This window comes from Erithacus rubecula (genome assembly GCF_903797595.1).
Source record: "Erithacus rubecula genome assembly, chromosome: 9".
NCBI lineage: Eukaryota > Metazoa > Chordata > Aves > Passeriformes > Muscicapidae > Erithacus > Erithacus rubecula.
In genome coordinates, this window is record NC_136660.1 from 27471566 (window position 1) to 27491501 (window position 19936).

The 19936-nt window shown below is 40.1% G+C and overlaps 1 protein-coding gene across 17 annotated transcripts in view; it reads right to left on the reverse strand.

Moving 5' to 3' along the window:
- The window catches only part of ABLIM1 (actin binding LIM protein 1), a 186943-nt gene that overhangs the window by 33728 nt on the left and 133279 nt on the right, over positions 1–19936 (reverse strand). For 10 of the 17 annotated variants that reach the window (XM_079312952.1, XM_079312953.1, XM_079312948.1 and 7 more), the window contains exons 7-10: positions 14783–14870; positions 10241–10299; positions 7855–7917; positions 1242–1319 (exon numbers count right to left, since the gene is read on the reverse strand). In XM_079312952.1, coding sequence (XP_079169078.1) covers positions 1242–1319; positions 7855–7917; positions 10241–10299; positions 14783–14870 — 288 coding nt within the window. The remainder of the gene's footprint in view (positions 1–1241; positions 1320–7854; positions 7918–10240; positions 10300–14782; positions 14871–19936) is intronic. The other 7 variants (XM_079312958.1, XM_079312949.1, XM_079312956.1 and 4 more) reach the window with 1 other exon arrangement.

Here is a 19936-nt window from a genome sequence, read left to right on the forward strand (position 1 = left end):
ATAACATCAATTTAGTTTGCAGATTACAGAGATTACAAAAGGATTTCATGCTGAAGACCACAGACAGATACTCAATTTATAACTGTGCACACAAGGGGAAACAGAACTTATTGGAAGGAAATAAAAAGACAAAGAGGACTGTCAAGACTGGGTATCCAAACTCCCAAATAAAATAGTTACATTGCATTCATCCCTCATTCTATGCCCAAGCTTCTGACTAAAGCATCCTCTCCTCACCAACTACAAGGTGCAAGCATGGACTATTTTTTCCACTAAGACTGCAAGGAGATCTTGACTAGTTAAAAAATAGAAGCAGGAAATAAATTCCAAAGTCAGCTGCACCCATTAGAGGGAGACAGAAAGAGGCCTTATATTTAGCTTAGATTACTAATATCTTTCTTTACTTACAGAGAGAGTTTAAATAAATCGTTGTACATTTTTACCTACCTGACAGAAATACATTGATGACTAAAACTGAAAGAGGATATTCAAATTGTTTTTCAACACTTCTACAAGATACTTTATTCATAGTAGATTGCATAAGGAAACTCACATTCAGTTCTGCACTTCCTGAGGGCTAGCACCTAGTAATTTCAGATTAATATATATTTGCCTTCTCGAGCTTTTTAACCACTGGTCTTGGTGGCTCTTAAGCAATGCCTTAAACTAGAAACCATACAAAACTCTTCTGGCTAGAAAAGCAAGATTTAAAATATTTAGGACATTCCCTCTCTCTAAATAAAATCTCAAGGTTAATGATTAAAATCAGCAATTTAGCATTATGCTTAATAACCTTTTTTTTTCCTAAACACACCTTTCCTTTCACAACCAAAAAATCTGATTTCTGACTTGAAAGGTGTTGAATCAGCCAGGCTTCTTTTAATGCAGCTGACCCTGCTCCTCACATTCCCCAAGTGCAGAGAGCAGACCTCACAAAAATTGTGTATAAAAGTGCACAGATCTCACAAAATCCTTACAAAGTTGAATGACCCCTCTGCCCTCTGTCCCTCTTCACACCATCAAGTGACATCAAAGGATTTACTGTACCTTGCCAAGAGAAATGTGACCTGGAAAAGGCCTACCCTGCTCTTGAAATCTTGTAGCTATGAAAGCTACATGGTGAAGGTTTTAACAATTTAAGTACTAAAATAAAGCATTAGTATAAAAGTGATTTATTTCAGCATGAGCAGTTCATGTGCAAGAAAAGGCTCAGCAGCTTATCCCTCAGAAGGAATACTTACATAGATAGTGTGGCCTGGAGAGCCAGGTATACTGGAACCTGGTCTGGAATAAATGCTTTCTGATGATGTTCTTGTAGGCTGAAAAACAAAAGGGAACTTTTGAGAGCAATCTGAAGCCATTAACATTGGCAATTTTAAGTGAAGAAATCTGCATACATCTTGAAAATAACTGAATTTAGGAAAAAATGTCAACACAAATGCAAGCGTTTTGGCAAATTCCACAATCTTGTGAGGCAAGTGGGCTTTATTTTATTTTATTTTTAATAGGGGAAGGAGTGGTGTGAGAGGGGAAGAGGTTTTCTAAATCATACAGTGTAAAAGACTAGACTGACAACAATAATGAACAAAATCAAACAACACCTGCCAGAGACACTGTAGGAGCCATACAAAGAACCATCCAGGATAGTCCTGCTGGTCCTTTTAGCAACACGTTAGTTCACAAACCACTGTAGGGATCAGCAGTCCAGCAGACAAAACTGTTGTGAGGAGCACAGCACACATGTTATCTCTTTCCAGGTGTGCAATCCCTGGATTTCCACTGGGAATGAAACCATCAGAACTGAATTCAGCCTCTGTAAGTAAAAGGACCTGAAATCCTCTGCTTGGAGCTGTTCCCTACATCTGCAGCACAACAAAGATGCAGCAGGGAAGTCAAATGTTGGTTGCAATGTCATGATTCCTCACACTGCAAAAGTCATGATGTTTAATGACAAAATCCTGCAAACTGAAACTCATGAGAACATTCTCATCCCTACAGAGCCAGTGCTGCTACATTTAGTAGGTTTTCCAAAACTTTTTCAGGACTAAACAGACACTGGTGACCTGGGGAAGTTCTGTGAGAGGAGACAAAACAACTGATAACCAAAGTGTGGGGATCCTGAAAACCTGATGCATTTGAAAATTATTCTATTGGATCAAAAGTCACCCTGGTTATTGTTTTTTACTCCTAAACTTGGCACGCAGCAGATACACAAAGGTAGTCAGCCATATCCCAACTACAACTGAGAAACCATGAACAACTTTTGCTCCCTAACTGACAGCAAAGAACCAGATCCCATCACAAAACTTCATGTCAGCACATGACTCTGATGACACCAGTGCAGAGGGATACCTCAAAGTCACTTAAAATGAAATCCTGGAAAACAGTCCTTACCTCATCAGCTTGTGATGTTAGGCCCCCTGGACTAAGGGACCTACAGGCACACCTGAAGAGAAACAAGGCTTGACAGCCTGGCTCACTTAGGAAATATTGGAGTCAACACAAAAGGCTACTGGACCTATCTTTCAGCATATATTTCCTGAAGGAACCCTTCAACTGACCCCAGAGACTTTCTACTTTTAGTTTCAAAGCCAGAGAAACTATTGGAACCATCTGTGTATAAAATGCTGAAGACTAGTCATGGATTGTGCAGCAGACTTTCTCTGACTTCACTTTTGAAAATGAAGTCACCACATTCAGGGAGGGTTAGAGAAACAAGAGGCTTTGAATATGTTCCACCAAAAAATGTCAGATTCAGATCAAACAGAGAGCAGATGGACTGACACAGTCACAAACCCTCCCCAGAGCATGTTTGAGAACACTTTTTCTCAGCTGGACCTCTAAATGCTTCTCTTATTTTCTCTCTGTAGCTGTAAATTCCTACATCTCAACTCAAAGGGGAACAGAAATTTCTCATCTTCCCTTAAGCTCCTCCCAAACCAAAAATCCCAACAACAAGCACTTGTTTCATGGAAATGTTACAATAATTGAGCTAGAAAATCTGGCTGCTGTTGAGAAACACTTTATTCCCCTTTCCATTCTTCCATTTCAATCTGTTTGAGTGGAGACACATGTAACATGTTGCTGCAGTTACCATGGAAAACAATTGTTTTCATTACAACATAGGGAACAGTATTAAGTACTTGAGGTACTTTTAGGGGTGTCTCTGTTACCTTTGGCTTTTGGCAGACATACTTTGAGAGTTTTGTCTGCTCAATTTTCCCTGTTGCAGGAAAACAAGTGTTAGAGGCAGTTATGGCTTATTCCCACTTGGCAGGCACTTTGGAACTTTTATAATTGCCTCAGAAAACAAGAAATTCTCAGTCCTCACTCCAGCTCCTTAGTTTAATCTCTTAGTGACACTGCTAAAAACCTTTTCGTTTAAGGAAAATTCACTGGCATTTATCACTTCAGTGAATTTACTAAATAAAGTTAGACACTTTAAAAAGATAGTTTCAGCCTTATCCTGCTAATAATTTTCTTAGGTGCTTTAACCCTGGAGTACAAGAGGAATTGTCAGATGGACTGGCAAGCTGTAGCACCTGTTCTTCATTTCCTCACTGGGTTTCTGTTCCAAGTTCCTCTTCACCATGCCATTAACAAGGCCACGAGCCAGAAATTACACCCTTTGAACCAGTTTTCTATTTTCTGTGATTCTTTCTGTGTACATCAGTTTTACCTCCTGCCTATTGCAAAGCTCCCCACTGCCAGGCAGGATGCCAGCTACAGCCTGATCACACTCTGCTCCTTTCCTGAGGAGCTGAACCCAAGCAGACCTGCAGCTCTGGGGCTCCTCTAGCACTCCCAGTCCTCTACCTTGTTTATATCCAAACATACCCTTGAAGACAGTGCATGAAAAAGGACTTGTACATCTACCCTCACCCATCCTGCCTCACTTTGCCCTACTTCTTATTTTGAGTTATACAGTTTTTCCATCACAGATGGCTCTTTCCTACCCTGCTTCTTCCCATATGGTCTGGAATCCTTCACAGCTTTGCACTTCCCCCTAAAGACAATTGTATTGCACTTAAAAACATTTATGCTGCTTGCTTTAACAAACATACACCAAAGATTCCTTGATATAAGCTGTTCCTCTGGCATATTTTCAGTTGTTATAGTTAGCTCCTCTCCTAAGAGGCCCATAAAAGCTCCCATTTGAAAATCTGTGACCTGGTATGGTTTTCATTAGACTGAATGTCACACTTTCATCCCTGACCCTGTGTAACACCACCTCTTACACAGGTGGCAAGAGACACACTGGAGGTCAAGTTCTCTATTGATGTAACTGCACTGGGGTGTAAATTCCATTGTAGAGGGGAGCTGATCAGAGTACAGGAATAGGGCTGGCCCTGGTGTAACTTTCAACATTGGAGATGTGGAGATAACACAAGTGCCTCTCTTCCACACATTATTCAAAGAAACAGGTGAAAAAAGAGGACACAATCTCTAACATGAATGCAATAATTTAGAGATATTCACTTCCATCACAATAGTCCTGTGACACTTGTTCTACATTCCCTGCAACAAAACAAGCTGCCTTACTTCTACAGAGAGATCAGAACCATTTTTATATGATTGTTCTTTCCCTTGAAGGACTCAATTACAGCTTTTCATGAAGCCACCTTTGTGTGTAAGAGAAACTTAAACGAAATTTCTATGAAGAGCTAATGTTTTTTTCTTTTCTGGTGGATTCTCCACATTTTCTGAGAGTAAGAGAGTCATCGCTTTTTTCCTTTCATCTTCCACGCAAATGGATGTAAGAGTAGTAAATATATCAATATAGGATGTCTGTACCAAATACAGAAAGTCTATGAAGTATATGAAAAAAATCAATAGAAATTCAGTCAAGAAAAAATCATGCATGTCACTAAAGGAGCCAAAGGAAAAAACAGATCACAAAGCATCTAAAGTATTTGCAAGACTTCTCAGTATTTCCCACTTTATCACAGACTTCTTATTTTTGTGTTTTTGTTCTTCATTGCATGCATTTACCTTCAACACAAAAGTTCTTTACCAGTTTCATTTGCAGATTGATAGAGATAGCACCAAGTGTCATGCTCATCCTCTAAGTTCATCGTGAATTGAGTGCTCAATTATCATACCACCCATGCAGATGCCCCAAACTGATTACCTTGATATTTCAGGATTAGACTACAAAGCTTAAGATGTTCATCTGCATTTGCCCCTGTTTGTCATGTAATCATGCATGCTACATCATCTAAATAAATAATTTCTTTAAAAAAAATCCCCGCTGGAGCCATTCACATCATCCAGGTGCTGCTGCAATGTGGTGGCTCTGGCATTCTCGAGTACAGATGTTCAGCATCATGCTCTGTAAAAACTTACAGGTGCAGGCAACCAGATCAAAACTGATCCCAAGAACATCTGGCCAAATGGATGCACTATCGTTTTACAAAGGCATCGTCACCATTTACAGTACCTGCCTTAATTTTTTGATAGAGTTCATTATGCAAGGCGGTGATAATAGCTGCAGAGGAATGAATATGTTTTCACTTAATAACATTTAACATTATAGCTTAAGCAAATCCTCTAAACCTCATAAGCTACTTTAAGTAAAACATATTTATAAATAACCTAATAGAAGATTAGGATGGAATTTCTTCTACTGAGCAGACTTAGCAACAGTAAGGGGTCTGACTTTCTCAGTACACTTTTTACACTGACTACCTGTTCTATCCATTCCAAGGTTTTACAGCTGATTGGGATTTGGAACCAGGGCTTATAAAATATGGATCTCCTGTGGATTTCTGTACTTTTCAATGGCTGCACAAGACCAACAAAGTCCCTCAACATCAGCATTCTTGTGCCTCTCTGCTGGTCTAACTGTACCCTTCTCCTTACAAGAATATTTCCTTCAAATGCATGCATTCCTTATTTCTCTGACTAAATATCCATCAAGACAAAACTAATAAACAGGTTAGTTCAAACTCTCACAGACACAGATATTAATAGGTTACAACTAATTTTTCTTTCCTTTCTGGAAAACCCAGAAGGGAGAATGAATTTTCAGCATGTAATCACTGAAGGTATGTTGGTACCAAACAAATTTCTACAATACTACTCATGCAAACTTCTCCTTCATCAAAAGTAAGTTAAGTGGGAAGAACAAGAAAATAAAGTGGGAAGTTCAGAAGATACTGAATTCAACACAAGATTTCAGAGAATTCAGAGGATTTCACCCTACCATTTTCTAACTACAATTTTCATGTAGATTCAAGCCTTTGGCCCACTTTGACAGCAACAGCAATGACAGTACCTTTGTGTCTACTCTGCAGAAAAAGACTTGAAGACAAAATTTGCCCTGAATTACATTTTATAGAATCACCATGTAAATCCAAACAGAATTTAATACTGACCAAATCTACACAAGAGGATATTTGTCTGTAAACTCAGTATCCTACACTGCATCCTACACATCCCTAAGATATTTGTATCCTGCACAGTCTAAAAAGCAAGAAGCAGAACATACTTTTATTTTAACATGGGCTGCTCCTATTTTGCCTTGCATATTTTTCTAATACATTGAATAGGATTTGGTTTTTTAATCTTTAGGCTTCTGGATTTCAAAACTGGAAACTCAGATTCGTTCCTGCTAATCCAAATGCAAGAAGTCACTACACTGGCCTAAAAGGTGAGTGAAATGGTCCCACAGTTTGCTGTTCTCAGACTCCAAGATTTTATTCCATAAAGCCTAGGTCTGAAAAGACACTGCTCTCCGTAGGAGCACTGACAACACATCTTTATGCTGCATTTTCATGACACAATCTGTAGCTAACAGAGAGAGAGGCATTCAGTAGAAGTTAAGTAACTAAACCATTGTGCAGGACAAAGGGTAGAGGGCTTGCATTAACCCCCCTGACTCACAGAATTGGATTCCATGTCCAACCCCATCCTGCAGGCTGGATCTCACACAGACACCCTGTCCTGGCTGACATTTGACTGCATCTGCTCTGCAGTGAGAGATGTGAAGTCTGCACAAACCAACACCCAGGAAATCCAGTGGCACAGACTCTCAGCCTGGACCAGGTCTGCACCACCAGTGTGCTCTGCCTTCATCACCAGGTGAAAACTACCTCAGGTGCACCTGCATCAGCACAGGCACATGTCCCACAGCAGACACAACCAACAAACAAACACTGCCCTGAAGGACCAGAAATGGAATCGGGTGCTGTTTGTAGGTGCAAAGCAAACCCAGTAAAATCTGAAAGTAGAAAGCTACTCCAGAGTCAAGAGGACAGAGAGGACCTTGCAACTCAGATGTGCACCAGACTAGAGAGGTAAATGCTCTCAGGCAGCACATAGAATATATACAAACCTAGGATTTTGTAAGCATTTTCTCCACTAAAGTATTCATGGGTAGGTGGTCAATATATATAAAAAAGGAAGTGACTTAACTGAAGTTTTTGGTTTTTTTTTTTCCTAAAAACATAAGTCATTGTTAACAGAAAATTATTTCTTTTTAACCATTGCTTTAAAGTCAGCTATTTTTTCACCATTTTCATTTGCTTCATATTTGCATTCTAATTTTTTATTTCAAAAGGATAACTTGCTGGAATACTGGAAGACCAATACTACAGCCCCCCAAAGCTCATCTGAATCTAAAATAAAAAAGTTAATTTTAAGCATTTCATTAAACAAAATTAAAAAAAATGTGAGAATTAACAAGCAACACTGAAACAAGTGATGCAAAATACAGCGTCAGTGCCCATGGTGGCAAGTGGCAGCAGGAAAGCTGTGTGGCAGGAGTAGTAGCAAGCACAGCAAATGACAGTAATGAAGAATCTTCTCAGTAAAGAAGATCATTATTGACACTATGAAAACACAACAGCAAACCTCTGCAGAGCGTGGCCTGCGCAGAACCAGACTCTTTGGATAAAAGAACTCAGATGAGGAATGCTGTCATGAAACACAAAAGGGAAAAATGAGTGAAAAGGAAAGCAGTTTCCCCAGTTCAGTGGTTAAGCTCTTTTTTCAATCAAGTTATTATCAATTGCTTGTGTTACAGTATCTGTTACTGACTGCTGCAGAATCATGAACAGCCAGACAGTTGTAAATAAACTAAACAATATATATTTTTGTTACACATATGGTTGCTTTGTTTTCTGCTTGTTTTGTCTTAGTAAACTTCCACAGATATCAGTGGGGAAAAGATCTAAAGCAACCATTGCTTTTATGAACTCCCTCTCAGATCTTGACCAGCTCAAATGCTGATTAGTTTATATCACAATTCAGTTACTGAGAGAAAACAGAACTTGCTGAAAACTTCTGAAGTTACTTCAGTGATAAAAGGGTTTTTGTTTTGTTTTGTTCTACAGGGAAAGGAAGCCCAGCAAGCAAATAGGCAACGGCACTGGCTTTTTGCAGAACCACCAGAAAATCTAGATGTGACCCTGAACAAAAAACTGAAATTCAATCAGATCCTAATTTAGTGCTGACATGCTCAAATAGCACATAGTTCCCCCAGTTTTGTTTGTTTCTGTACCTACCTGTTTGCTACTGCCTTCACTTGGGTCACCAGGATGAAGCAGGTGTCAAAGGCATCAAAGTGAACTCCAGCTGATTTTAGAATAAGGAGCCTGACTTTGCACCAGAGTAGACAGAGACTATCTGTGATGTACCATAGAAGCTAAAAACTGTGCATCTCTCAGCCAGCTCCTGCAGGGTGCCCTTATCAATGCCTTTTAAGGACCTATATAACCTCTGCACAGGTCTCCTCCAGGAGCATGGTGCTGGACAGCTGTGCTGTCACATTGCTCAGTTGCTCCCACAATTTGGCTTCTTCAGCTTCACTTCCTCTTCCTGCAAGAACTCACTCACTCAGGCAATGCCTTGCAGGTGAGTGAGTCCATTCACTTTGCTCACTTCAATCAAAATTAGCTGAGGGGGGAGAATACTGACAAAAAGGGAAATACTTGCAGAGGATTACAGCCATTTCCTTGGGGAATGGAAATAAGACAACTGATTTATAAGGTCAGCTGGAGAAGGCTAGTAAGGGCCAGAGTGTAGTCAGGAGTGCTTTGATAAAACTCTGGGGTCCAAGTGAAAGGGAGGTATTGTACTGCAACCAAGTACTACAAGGCAAAAGCATTCTGACTCTTAAGCACGGCCAAAATACTGTCTGACATTCAAACTGTTAAATGAGGAAGAAAATCCAGTCTGGCATAATTTTCCATTTTGTAACAAAAAGTCAGGACAGAACAATGTGTGAATGCTGGATGGTGCCTGCACTGGGGTTTGGTCATTCTAGACCACGTGCCCATTGAGGGCCAGTTATGCTCCTCCCACACTAACATGAACCCTGCTCAGCAGGAATTTATCTGCACATTACCTATGACCATAATAAATTCTCTGTGGGGGAAGTTTTACAGACCAGTGTACTGGAATAAATGCTAAAGGATGTGGCTTCCTGTCAATGAGATCACAAAGAATACAACCTACAGGATGTCACAGGCATCTTCATACCACTACCTCTTAGTTTCCTTACCTGAAAGACAATTTATTCTTATGCAGCCTCTAATATTCATATCCTGGTAAATTAGCAAAATGCAAGGGACCAACTGAGACATGAAAAAGAGAAAGTTTTCCAGAGAATGAATTGGTGAATAAGGGCTTAGAATTGCCTGGTTCATGCAAAAAGCCAGGCTCTAGCATTTATCAGTGCAGCATTATTGTCACCAAGGATTTGACCCAGAAAGTTTGTCTGAATATGCTGATTTAAGTCCATGGGTAACTGTGGCTCTTTTTGGCATTCAAATCAGGATCACTTTAGGTTGAGGCTTACTTGGATGGCAAAGAGAAAGAAGAGTTCATCTTGTCTAAATGCTACAAATAACCACACGGAACAGGGGATAACTATAGAGCAATTACACAGATGTGCAAAAACACTAAAATATATGATAGCATTTGCCCTGTTCATATCTTCTCCTTAAGAGTCTCTCTCACAACAATTGAGATATGAAATGAAGTGTCTTAGATACTTGGCCACGTCTGTATGTCAGTAAATGACACTATCTTTAAGGCAGTGCACTGAGACAAGTATGTGAGGGTGGTAAGCCTAAAAATCAGAGCAATACCTCTGAAGTGCCTCCACTGTATATTCTGCCAGAGTTGTGACAGCTATGCGAAAAAAACATGGAAAAAGTCACTCTTTTAAAAACAACATTCAATTATTGTGTGTGCAAAATGTATGGTGTGTCATTGAGCCATGAATTCAGCTTACCCGGAGCTTCTCCTCAGTCTTAGTGGATTGCTTACAGTCGGGATGCCAGACAGTGGAACCTGAGGGAGGAGAAACATCTTTATTCAGAACAAAGCAGGTGACTTCTGCTCATGACAAGCCAGTTATTAAAGAGAATGTCTACGTTGCATCAGATGCTGAATCTGTATGAACTATGAGAGTAATTCACATTAAAGTACAACTCATGGGAAATACAAAGGAAACAAAACAAATATTCAAATCCTTGGCGTATCTACAGCAGCTTTGTCCTGAGGCTGCCAAAGCACTTTGCACATATCCTTAATTAAAACTCAAGCAGCCTCAAGCAGCAACAGTCAGTGAGAACCAGCTGGAGGAACTGAAAGAGAGAGAGCTCCTCTGGCAGATGGAGGGTAAGAGCAAAAGAACTGGGCCATGGTTACTTGATCTCTTCTCCCTTAAGTACTGCCCTGCACATAAAAATGGAAGTTCTGATTCTAAGTCCATTGAGCAATAGGTCTCATATTCAGTTACTGTAAAGAACTACTCAGATCATATCTTTCCTCATGCAAAATGTAAAAGGAAAACCAAATTTGAAAATTCCCAGTGCAAGAGCCAGGGCTGTGTGTGACCCACAGGCAGGGGGTGAGAGGCCAGGATGGCAGGAACACACAAAGCTGCAGAGGAGAGAGCAGCTCCCTGCATCCCAGCACACTGTACCTGCCACTGGCACACACAGCACTTCCACCCTGTGCTCTGGTGTGTGCCACTGCTGCTTCCATGTGGCTAATTCCATAGTCAAATCCTCTGCTGTTTGTTTCCCAAAATTCTTTCTTATGCTGTAAAGTAGGAATATCCTGCTGTCCTCAAGGACTGAGTGATGTCAGGAGCAAAAAGCATTTCCATCCCATTTCACTTGTCCTTTGGAACAGAGTGTAAACTGTGGTCACTGCTGGAAAGCTGCTGGCAGGTATTGGCCAAGATGAAACAGAGCAAAAACTAACACTGATTTTTAACACTGACTGCAGCTGCAATAAAATCCTCATCCCTCATTCCAGTCAGCACAGAGCCCTGACTATCTGCAGGGGGGATCATCACCTCTTCACTCTGTCCACAAAGAAACCAAACAGAGCCAAGTCCAGGTCTCCTGCTGGTGACTATTAACTCAAAAGCAGCCAGAGGAAACCCCACCCTCAGAGGACAGCAGAAGGATGGGTCAGAACCCCTGGAAACTTTCTTCTAACAAGCCCTTACATGGCTTGGTGCAGAAGTAAAGACCAGCAGGAATCATTTCACTTCCCAGCAGTACACAGCACAGTCATCACCAGGAGACAGGAGAGAACACTGTGCCTCTGGAGCAAGGGTCTGAGATGTCTGGCTGTGAGTCCAAGCCAAGGAGAAGAAACTGAGCATTTGGCAGGGGGAAACAACAGGGATAAGTTCACTGAGAGCCTTCTCTATAAACAAACAGCAGCCTCAGAGCCAGGACCCCATAGAGCTTGTGAGATCAGGAGGGAGCCGTGCCCTGCCCAAGCAGGAGGAAGAGAGTTCAGGTTATAAGCTGTAAGTTCATGTTAGAAGAAGTGATCTGAGTAATACTCCTCTGAATATGGCACTCAAGGATGAACTAAGACTTGGAAGGTTTTAGTTCAAGTCTCAAATCCAGCTGTGAGCTTCCTTCCTGTGTGGCTGAGAAAAATGATCCCTATTTCTCTGTATCTCACTGTTGGATTAATGGCAGGAGTTGATGATCTTAAGATTCTTCCCAACATTAACAATTCTGTGATTCTTTTCTGTTAAACTTTCCTTACCATCAAAGAGAAAGTTGTCATTGAATTTTGGGCAGTATTTGCCACAAGCTGGCACAATTCAGGGACACCCTGTGAGAATGCTCAAAGTGAACAAGAAATGCAAGAAACTGGATGTCATTTTCATGGTGAAACCTAGCTAGGGGTTGTGGGTTTTCTTTCACAAAATGATAAGAGATTTGAAAGACGTGACATTTAAAAATCCAAATCAGACAGAGCAAGCTTAAGAAGTTAAATGTGCATATTTTTGTGATCTTGAACTCTGAGCCACCTACATTTTGTAGATACTATTCATCCAAACCTGCCAATCTATTTTGAAATGCTTGCAAAAGTGCAGATTCCCAAACTACATCACTCCTGTCTTTTACTACTGGAAACAGTTCAGCAAATTGTGATTATTTCCATTCTTAATACATGTTAGTTTGCTCACCTGGGAAAAACCAACTAGCATGTTCATTTATTTAGCTTTATACTTTGCACATACCATTATTTCAACATCAGTATCCCTTTAAATACTGAGCAATCCTAGCTCAGCAGCAGCCTTGTGGGGCAGCCCATAAAATAATGGATTACCAGGAAATCAGTGAGAAAGAGACAGTTTCTGGGGCTGCTTCTTCTTTATTTTCATGTGTTGGAGCAGGGCCAACCAGTGTTTCTGCTAGCACTATTCCAACCATCCCTAACATAGAAAGCCCCATGACAGACAGCTTGTTTGTCCATGTTCTCCTTTTGCCACTTTCCCACAAATCTCTAACACAGTTTCTACCACAATCCTGGCAGGTTTCTCATTATACAAAGCAATACCAAAACAGTGCTTTCATATTCTAGGGAGAGGGCAATTAGAAGTGAGATGGAAGTCACCTATTTTTGTGTATTTTATCAACAATGTGATTTTTGTTCTAGCTTTATTGTTGTGGTGTTGTATTTCTATTTTAGAGAAATGCTTGGAATGCTGCTATTCTGCACCCTAGGGTCAGTGCTTTGGATGGAGTCAGGATATGCATTTCAGCTGAGAGCTGAAAGGCTTTTAGGTCCTCACACTTACAAGCAGACTGAATTCAGCAAGGAAAGCTTTGGCAGAACAGTCTGGAGCACATTCAGCAATTGTATTATTTAGTCAGAAAACATCTTGTGAACAATAAAGGAATGTAATTTGAGGTGCTCCTCCCCTGAGACAGACTGAGCACAAGGAACATCAATTCATAATCACAGAAAGAGAGAGACACTAAGAAGAGAACAGCAGATCAAGCTGCTGCCAGGTCTCTCTCCTCTCCTCTTCCCTATCACCTGAACTTCTCCAGGACAAACTCTAGCCTAGTTTAAGTAAAAGTGATACCTCCTGTCTTATTTTGATCTGCACAAATTTGCATCAAAGCCTGCTCAATTAACCCAAAGCCCCATTCTCTGCTAGACTGGTGCACTTCCAGTTGGAAATGGTTGTTATTAATCAATGATGGCCAAAGATGATCGGATGCTCATTTTGAACTCTGCCTGTACTTTATCACACCATGATGTGAGGAAACTAAGATTTGCCAGCTGCTGCAACTGCTGTTTTCAAGTCAGTCTTTCCAGCTCACCATCAGACAGCTGTACCTCCCCCCAGCCCTCTTCCAGCCCCTCCCTCTCCTGCCAAGCAGAGCTGCTACACAATCTCACATCCCCTTCTGGGCACAGCTGGAATAAGATGACTGAGCTGTAAGGTCAGGGGGAGATGAGAGAGAGGGCCTGCAAGGAAGGACAAACTGCAAAATAAAACAAGTTAGCTTCAAAGGAATGCCTTAACAATATTATCTTATTTTGGAACTCCTCCAGTAAGAACCTCTCCTCATGATTTCAAGTAATGGCTGTGACCACACTTTCATTTTTTTTTCGCTATTCTTCTACATTCTTTTCAAGTACATCAAGTTTTCTAACCTAAGTGCAATGCATAAAATCCCAACATGCATCTGCCTTATTCATTTTTATTTCTGACTTATATAAATGGATATTATAAATCCTTCTACCAATAGTAATACTACACCAAGCAATAAAAATAACTTAATAGTTAGTATACCACCCTCTCAGAGAGTAGGTGGGATTCAGATCAAGGATACTTTTCAATCAAAGAAAAGAGCATCTTCTTTTTTATGTGAAAAGACCACAAAAAATCCAACCTTGGAAATAATTGGGAGTGCAAGACTGTTAACAAGAAAGGGGAGATGAAAATAAACATCGAAGAGGTGGCTATAGAAAGATATAAAAATGAAGTACATGGGAATAAAAAGAGAGATGTGACCAAATAAAAGGGAAGTAGGCAAGAGAAGCAAATACAATTAAGAACTGGAGGAGAGACTGTCAATATGCATGAGGATTGAGGTCTACATTGTTCAAAACAAATTCACTGCAGCTTCTGGAAGATTTTCAGTTGCATTTTACCATTTGGAGTGTGTCCCAGAATAGCACAGAAACTGATCAGCAGAAATCAGAGGAAATCCCTTCACTTTGTCTGGTGTGTCATACACCATGAGGCAGCCTAATAAATTTCATTTTCTAGAAGCACAGGCTGCCTCAGCAAGGGTGCAGAGTCCCTGCAAAGTCACAGTTATGGCCACCTAATAGAGCAAAAGGGTATCCAGTGAAAAAATATGAGAACACTATTGAGGACAGGATGATTATTGTTCTCCTTGGACACACTGGGGATGGTTTATAAATTCTTGAGGTTTGTGACAGAAGAATCACAATGCCTGATTTTCTTGTTTTGGAATGGAGACATCCTTACCTTGCAGATACATTTCTTCTCCTTCTGTGAACATTTGGTTGCATCTGCTGCATCGTGCACAGCTTGGGTGATAGTGCTTGTCACCTGCCTAAATAAAAACAGAAAAGGAACATGAGGGACAAATGCATTGCACTGCTTTTCACTCATTATTTGCTGACTGACCACTGCCCTTTTTCTTCTAGTTCACCTGTGCAACACTGCCCTCCTGATGTGACAATAGCACTGAGACTGTAAGCTCTGCCACACTGCTTCAGCCCTGAGATCTCTCCTGACCTCAACAGAGGCCAGCAGGGACTGCTTGGGAAAAAGCCTGTAAGAGAAAAAAACAGCCCTTCCTTTCCACACCTTCCCATTCAAGCAATCAGTGTCTTCCTGGCTAGGAACTACATCACAAGATACCTGCTCTCCATGATTTGACAAATATTTTTTAAATTCTTTATCTATTTTACAGTCCAAGGCAGTGAATGTCATGTGCTGTTAATTTGTGTAAAGCTGCTGCCTCCTCCTTTTGCCAAACAACACAGTTTTCAACCTCCATCTCATTCCTTGGCCCTCTTCCCTACACTACTGATATGGGTATTGGTAAAGAGAGCTTTCTAGAGCCACTTCTGGGACCATTAATTTAATTCCCAGATGCCTAACTTCAGCAGCTACACCAGCACAGACAGGCTGAGCTGAATTTGAACTACTGATGTAAAGGTTCTAAGTACCCTAGATCCTGTTACCCAAATCCAAATCCACTGAGTCATTCAGTCTCTTAAATACATTGATATCCATAATAGGTAAAGCTGATCAGATTTCAGGCCTATAAAGACAGGAAAAATCAAGGCATAAATATTAATGCAATTTCTTCTCCTTAGGAGACCAAAGCAATCAATACATTAGCTTCCTCACATCATAAACCAAGCACAAAATGTCCACATCAGGCTTTTAAATTGAAAAATAATTAATGCTGGAAAATGACTCTTCATAGTAACAAGTAAAGAATTCTACAAGTCTTTGAATTTAACCTTAAGTCCTTTTCCACAAATATTCCTCACTCACTGTGATGCTGTATGTACAAAGTATCTGTTTACTCTATAGCTGACTTGTAAAATGTCATCAAAACCATCTCCTACCTCACTGTACTTAAGACTGTAATGCCACTAAATCCAACCTTTCATTTTGTCTATTGAGAAGAATAGCAACATTTTGGTTCACATTTGACATTCATTACACAGGCTTTTTATTTAAACACATGTATATGAGATGGTGAAGTACATCAATTAAAGTACCTGACAGCTACCAACAAATCAGCTTTATCACCCAGACCTTCTCCAAGTAAAGCTGCACCAGTCAATTTTAATAACTCCCATCCAGGAATTTCAGCAATACAGGACAAGAGGACTCAGTGTGCTGTTAGTTTAGTTACATATTTCACTGTCCAGCTGCAAAAAGCCTGCACTTCTCTTAATCAGATCCTTCATTTACTGTTGATTCTTGCATTTTAGGGGCAAAATCTACCAGAGAGTTTTAGGATTTAGGTGTTTTTAGGAATAGTAGACTTAGAGCTATCAGGCAAAACAGGGTCTCTATTAAAACGGAAAATGAGAAGTAACTACAAAATATGCTTACCCAAGGAAAAAAGCTAATGAGGGAGAAAATATAGAGCTGATGTTTGACTTGCAGCAACAAAGCCAATATTGAACCAAGTGAGAAAAACACAGTTAATGCTCATTCTCTATCATTTTCATTACTGGCTGCCTTCTTCATCTCTGACTCTCCCTAGCAATTATTTAACCTCTGAGGTGTCCCATTAGTTTCATTCCAGACTAGAATTTAGAGGATAAAGAAATCCAGAATTCATCACATTATCATGCATAGACCTGTGGCTTTTCTGAAGTTTTGTTTTCCTGGAAAAACAACTGATAATAAGCTACAGTCAAGGGAACACAGTTCAAAGCACGTACACCTGCCTCTTCCAAACAGCCAAAGGGATCAATTTCAAGTTTATCAGGCCTTTCCCCAGACTGAAACAACTGGCTAAATTTTAGCCTGGTGTGAGTGATGAACACCACACCCCAGATAACACAGCCCTGCAAGTCAAAGTGAGAACACACCCTGCACTGGAGAGCTTTTCAGGGAGACACACACCCGAGCAGCTGCAGTTGTTGTTAAACACTTCCAAAACAGTTTCGTGAGTTTTCTGCCTCTTTAATGTTTCTACAGCTCATGAGTGGGATCCTTCCTACAGCAGGTATTTGCTGGAAAACATTTGGAATCTCAGCTAATTCAGGACTCATCTTGCTGTGCCTGACTTGCTGTGATTATCTGGAAAATGATTCCTAAAAATCAGTCATTTATAATGTATTAGAATACTTTTGCATCTACAAGTCAATGAAATATTTACACTTTCTAGACATCTGCTTTTGCTCTTTTAGGGCTACTGATCCCTCATTCAGTGTGTTCAGTGTGCAGCTTTTAGGGATCTCATGCCACTGTGCTGTGCATTACAAGGTTTGCATCTCAATCCTCCTGGCAGTAACAGGTAACATTGATTAAGTGCACATTTGCCCCAAACATTCTTCAGTCAAGGTGAGAGAGAGTTAAAGCTCTTATCTTCTCTCTCTGCTGAGTTCTCCTTGTCCCTCCTCAAGTTTCACATGCAGAAATCCTCTGCAGTTCTCTGTGCTATGCAGCCACTGGATTTGATCTATCAAACTGCTTGTGGTCCCTTCTGAATTATTTCACTTTGGTTGAGTTGTCAGGACTATCCAAACCATCAAGCACAAACTGTGATCCATTTGCTAGTGGATTGTCCCTAAAGTAAGATGGAGTAAGCTAAATTAATTGCTGTAAAAACCTTGGTATGCTTAGAAGTACTAAAAGCTACCAAAATAATATGTAATGTTTTTACTTCGAATTCTTAAATGGAATTGAATGAATTGACAACAAGCTATTGTCAAATAAAATATTAAACCTTTGTGTTTCTGTCACTGCCTATAAAGTCTCTGTTAAATCATCAGACACTTACATGTGCCCTAAAAGCAGAGAATATCAGTTATCAGTTTATGACAACACACAACCTCTTCTGACTTGCCAATTTATTTTCTACCTACATTGACAAACCTGAAACAGGTTCTCAGATAAAATCCCATTTAAACACAGCAAACATAAAAAATTAAATTGAAAAAGTAGAAGTACATTCTCATTTACCAAATACTTCCAGAGCCTTAGAATTGCAGAGAGAAAAAACAGTGACCAAAGGAATTCTGCAAGTGTAATTATAAATGTAGATAAATGGATGCTAAATTTGAATAGCTTTTTACAGCTCTGCAAATCTCACTGAGCAGTGACTGATCAAAGATGTAAGACTTTTAGTTATTTTCTATACACTACATATATATACACTGTCCACAACATGCACATTATATGCATGTTCATGAATGGAACAGATACAACATTATTTTAGATAGTATTAGGGATCTATTTATTCTAGTAATTTCAAGACTTAAACTGCAATCAAGTCTGTATCAACAGTGACTTTCAGTTTCCCAGTCTGCAAAGGAGGTTAAAATACCTTTAAGGTCCTACATAAAATACTTTGGAGAAACACTACCAAGGAGCACCATTGTTTGGGGGCCTCCTGAAAACAAAAATGAACTGTCACTCCTAGTGTCAGGGAAGGCAGTGGTGGGTATTGCAAGAATTATTCCAACCCAGGAGTTGCAAATACAGCTGCAGACAAGCCAACATGTCCCAAAAATCCAGCTCCAAAAGTACCTGAGCTCCCATCGAGTGTTAGCCCTGGGGTAATGGCACTTCAAAAGCCAAGGACTGTATTTTCTGAGTCCAACCCCTCTGTCCCCACTTCCTACAAGACTTTTATTCTCTGACTGCTTGTAAAGTTCTAGGCTGATTAAATAAATGTTTTCCTCTTTGGTGAATGTGAGAGCTTAAGATTTCCTATTACTCATGCCTTCAGCTCTGTCCTTCCTTCCAGAACAACAGCGAACAAGGGCCAGAGAGAACAATAACAAGAATCCCACTAGGAGAGCTCACATGCCAGTGGGTCTGGTAGAGGAAGAACTAATTACCAACAGACATGTTCTGCTGGCCAAAGGACACAATTAAGTGCATATTTGTCGTGTTACATTTGCACAGCTGCACTCATTCACTCTCAGAGATAACTTAGCAGTCACCTGACAGAGAGCTATTAAACGTGTAGAAAGCTTTACTTTTCTATTTAAATACTACAAAAACTATTATGTAGTTGAAAGAGTACATCAGAGAGTAAAAGCACTTCCCTTTTTTCCTTTTTTTTTTTTTTTTTTTTTTCAGTTCTAATGAACAGTTGTTATAAGCCCATTTGAGAGACAAACCTATCCAATATTTACTCCTACCATGACCAAGGAGAATGACTTGATTTCTTAACTCTCTGAAGGACTATGGAGCAGCACAAAGAATAATTCAGACTCATCTTTTAAACCTTTTAAGGAATGTCATGAATTGTAAAGCAGGAACTGTGGCAGTAGCCTACCATTTTCCAGTGAAGCTTTATTTTAATTACTTGCAGAGGTCACAGAACCTTCAACCCTGTTTGATGTTTGGTGTAACATCAAATTCCATTGTTTCCTTCTCTGCAGGCTTCTGTGATCTCACGAGTGGCTGGAACAGCATAAACACTATGAAGACCAAAATTTGCTTCTAATAACATCCTGACCCAAACTGTCCACTCATTTTTCCCAGGCCCTTATCTGTTAAGCAAGTCACTCCAAATATCTGTGCTCAGGGAAAAAAAAATTAAAAAAAGAAAAAAAAAAGAAAAAATAAAAAACAAGTGCAGTTTCTTTGCTTCCAAAGGATTTCAGAATCTACATAAGTTTCTTTATTACAACCAACGGAAGGAAAGTGTAATAATAGGGTTTTTTTAATTAATCCTTGTCTAATATGCATCTTTAAAATGTGGACCTTCTAAAGTTGTTTTTTACACTTCTGTCACAACATCTCAGTAGAAGCAGCTCTCAGCACAGCCTCTGTTCAACCTGCAGGAGGATGGAGCAGCAGGAAGCAGAGCTCACACTGGCAGTTCCCAAGCTGAGGGAGCTGCAGCAGACAAGGCTGGGGGAAAGTGGGAAATGGAGCGTGAGGCTGTGAGTGTAAATCTGAATGACA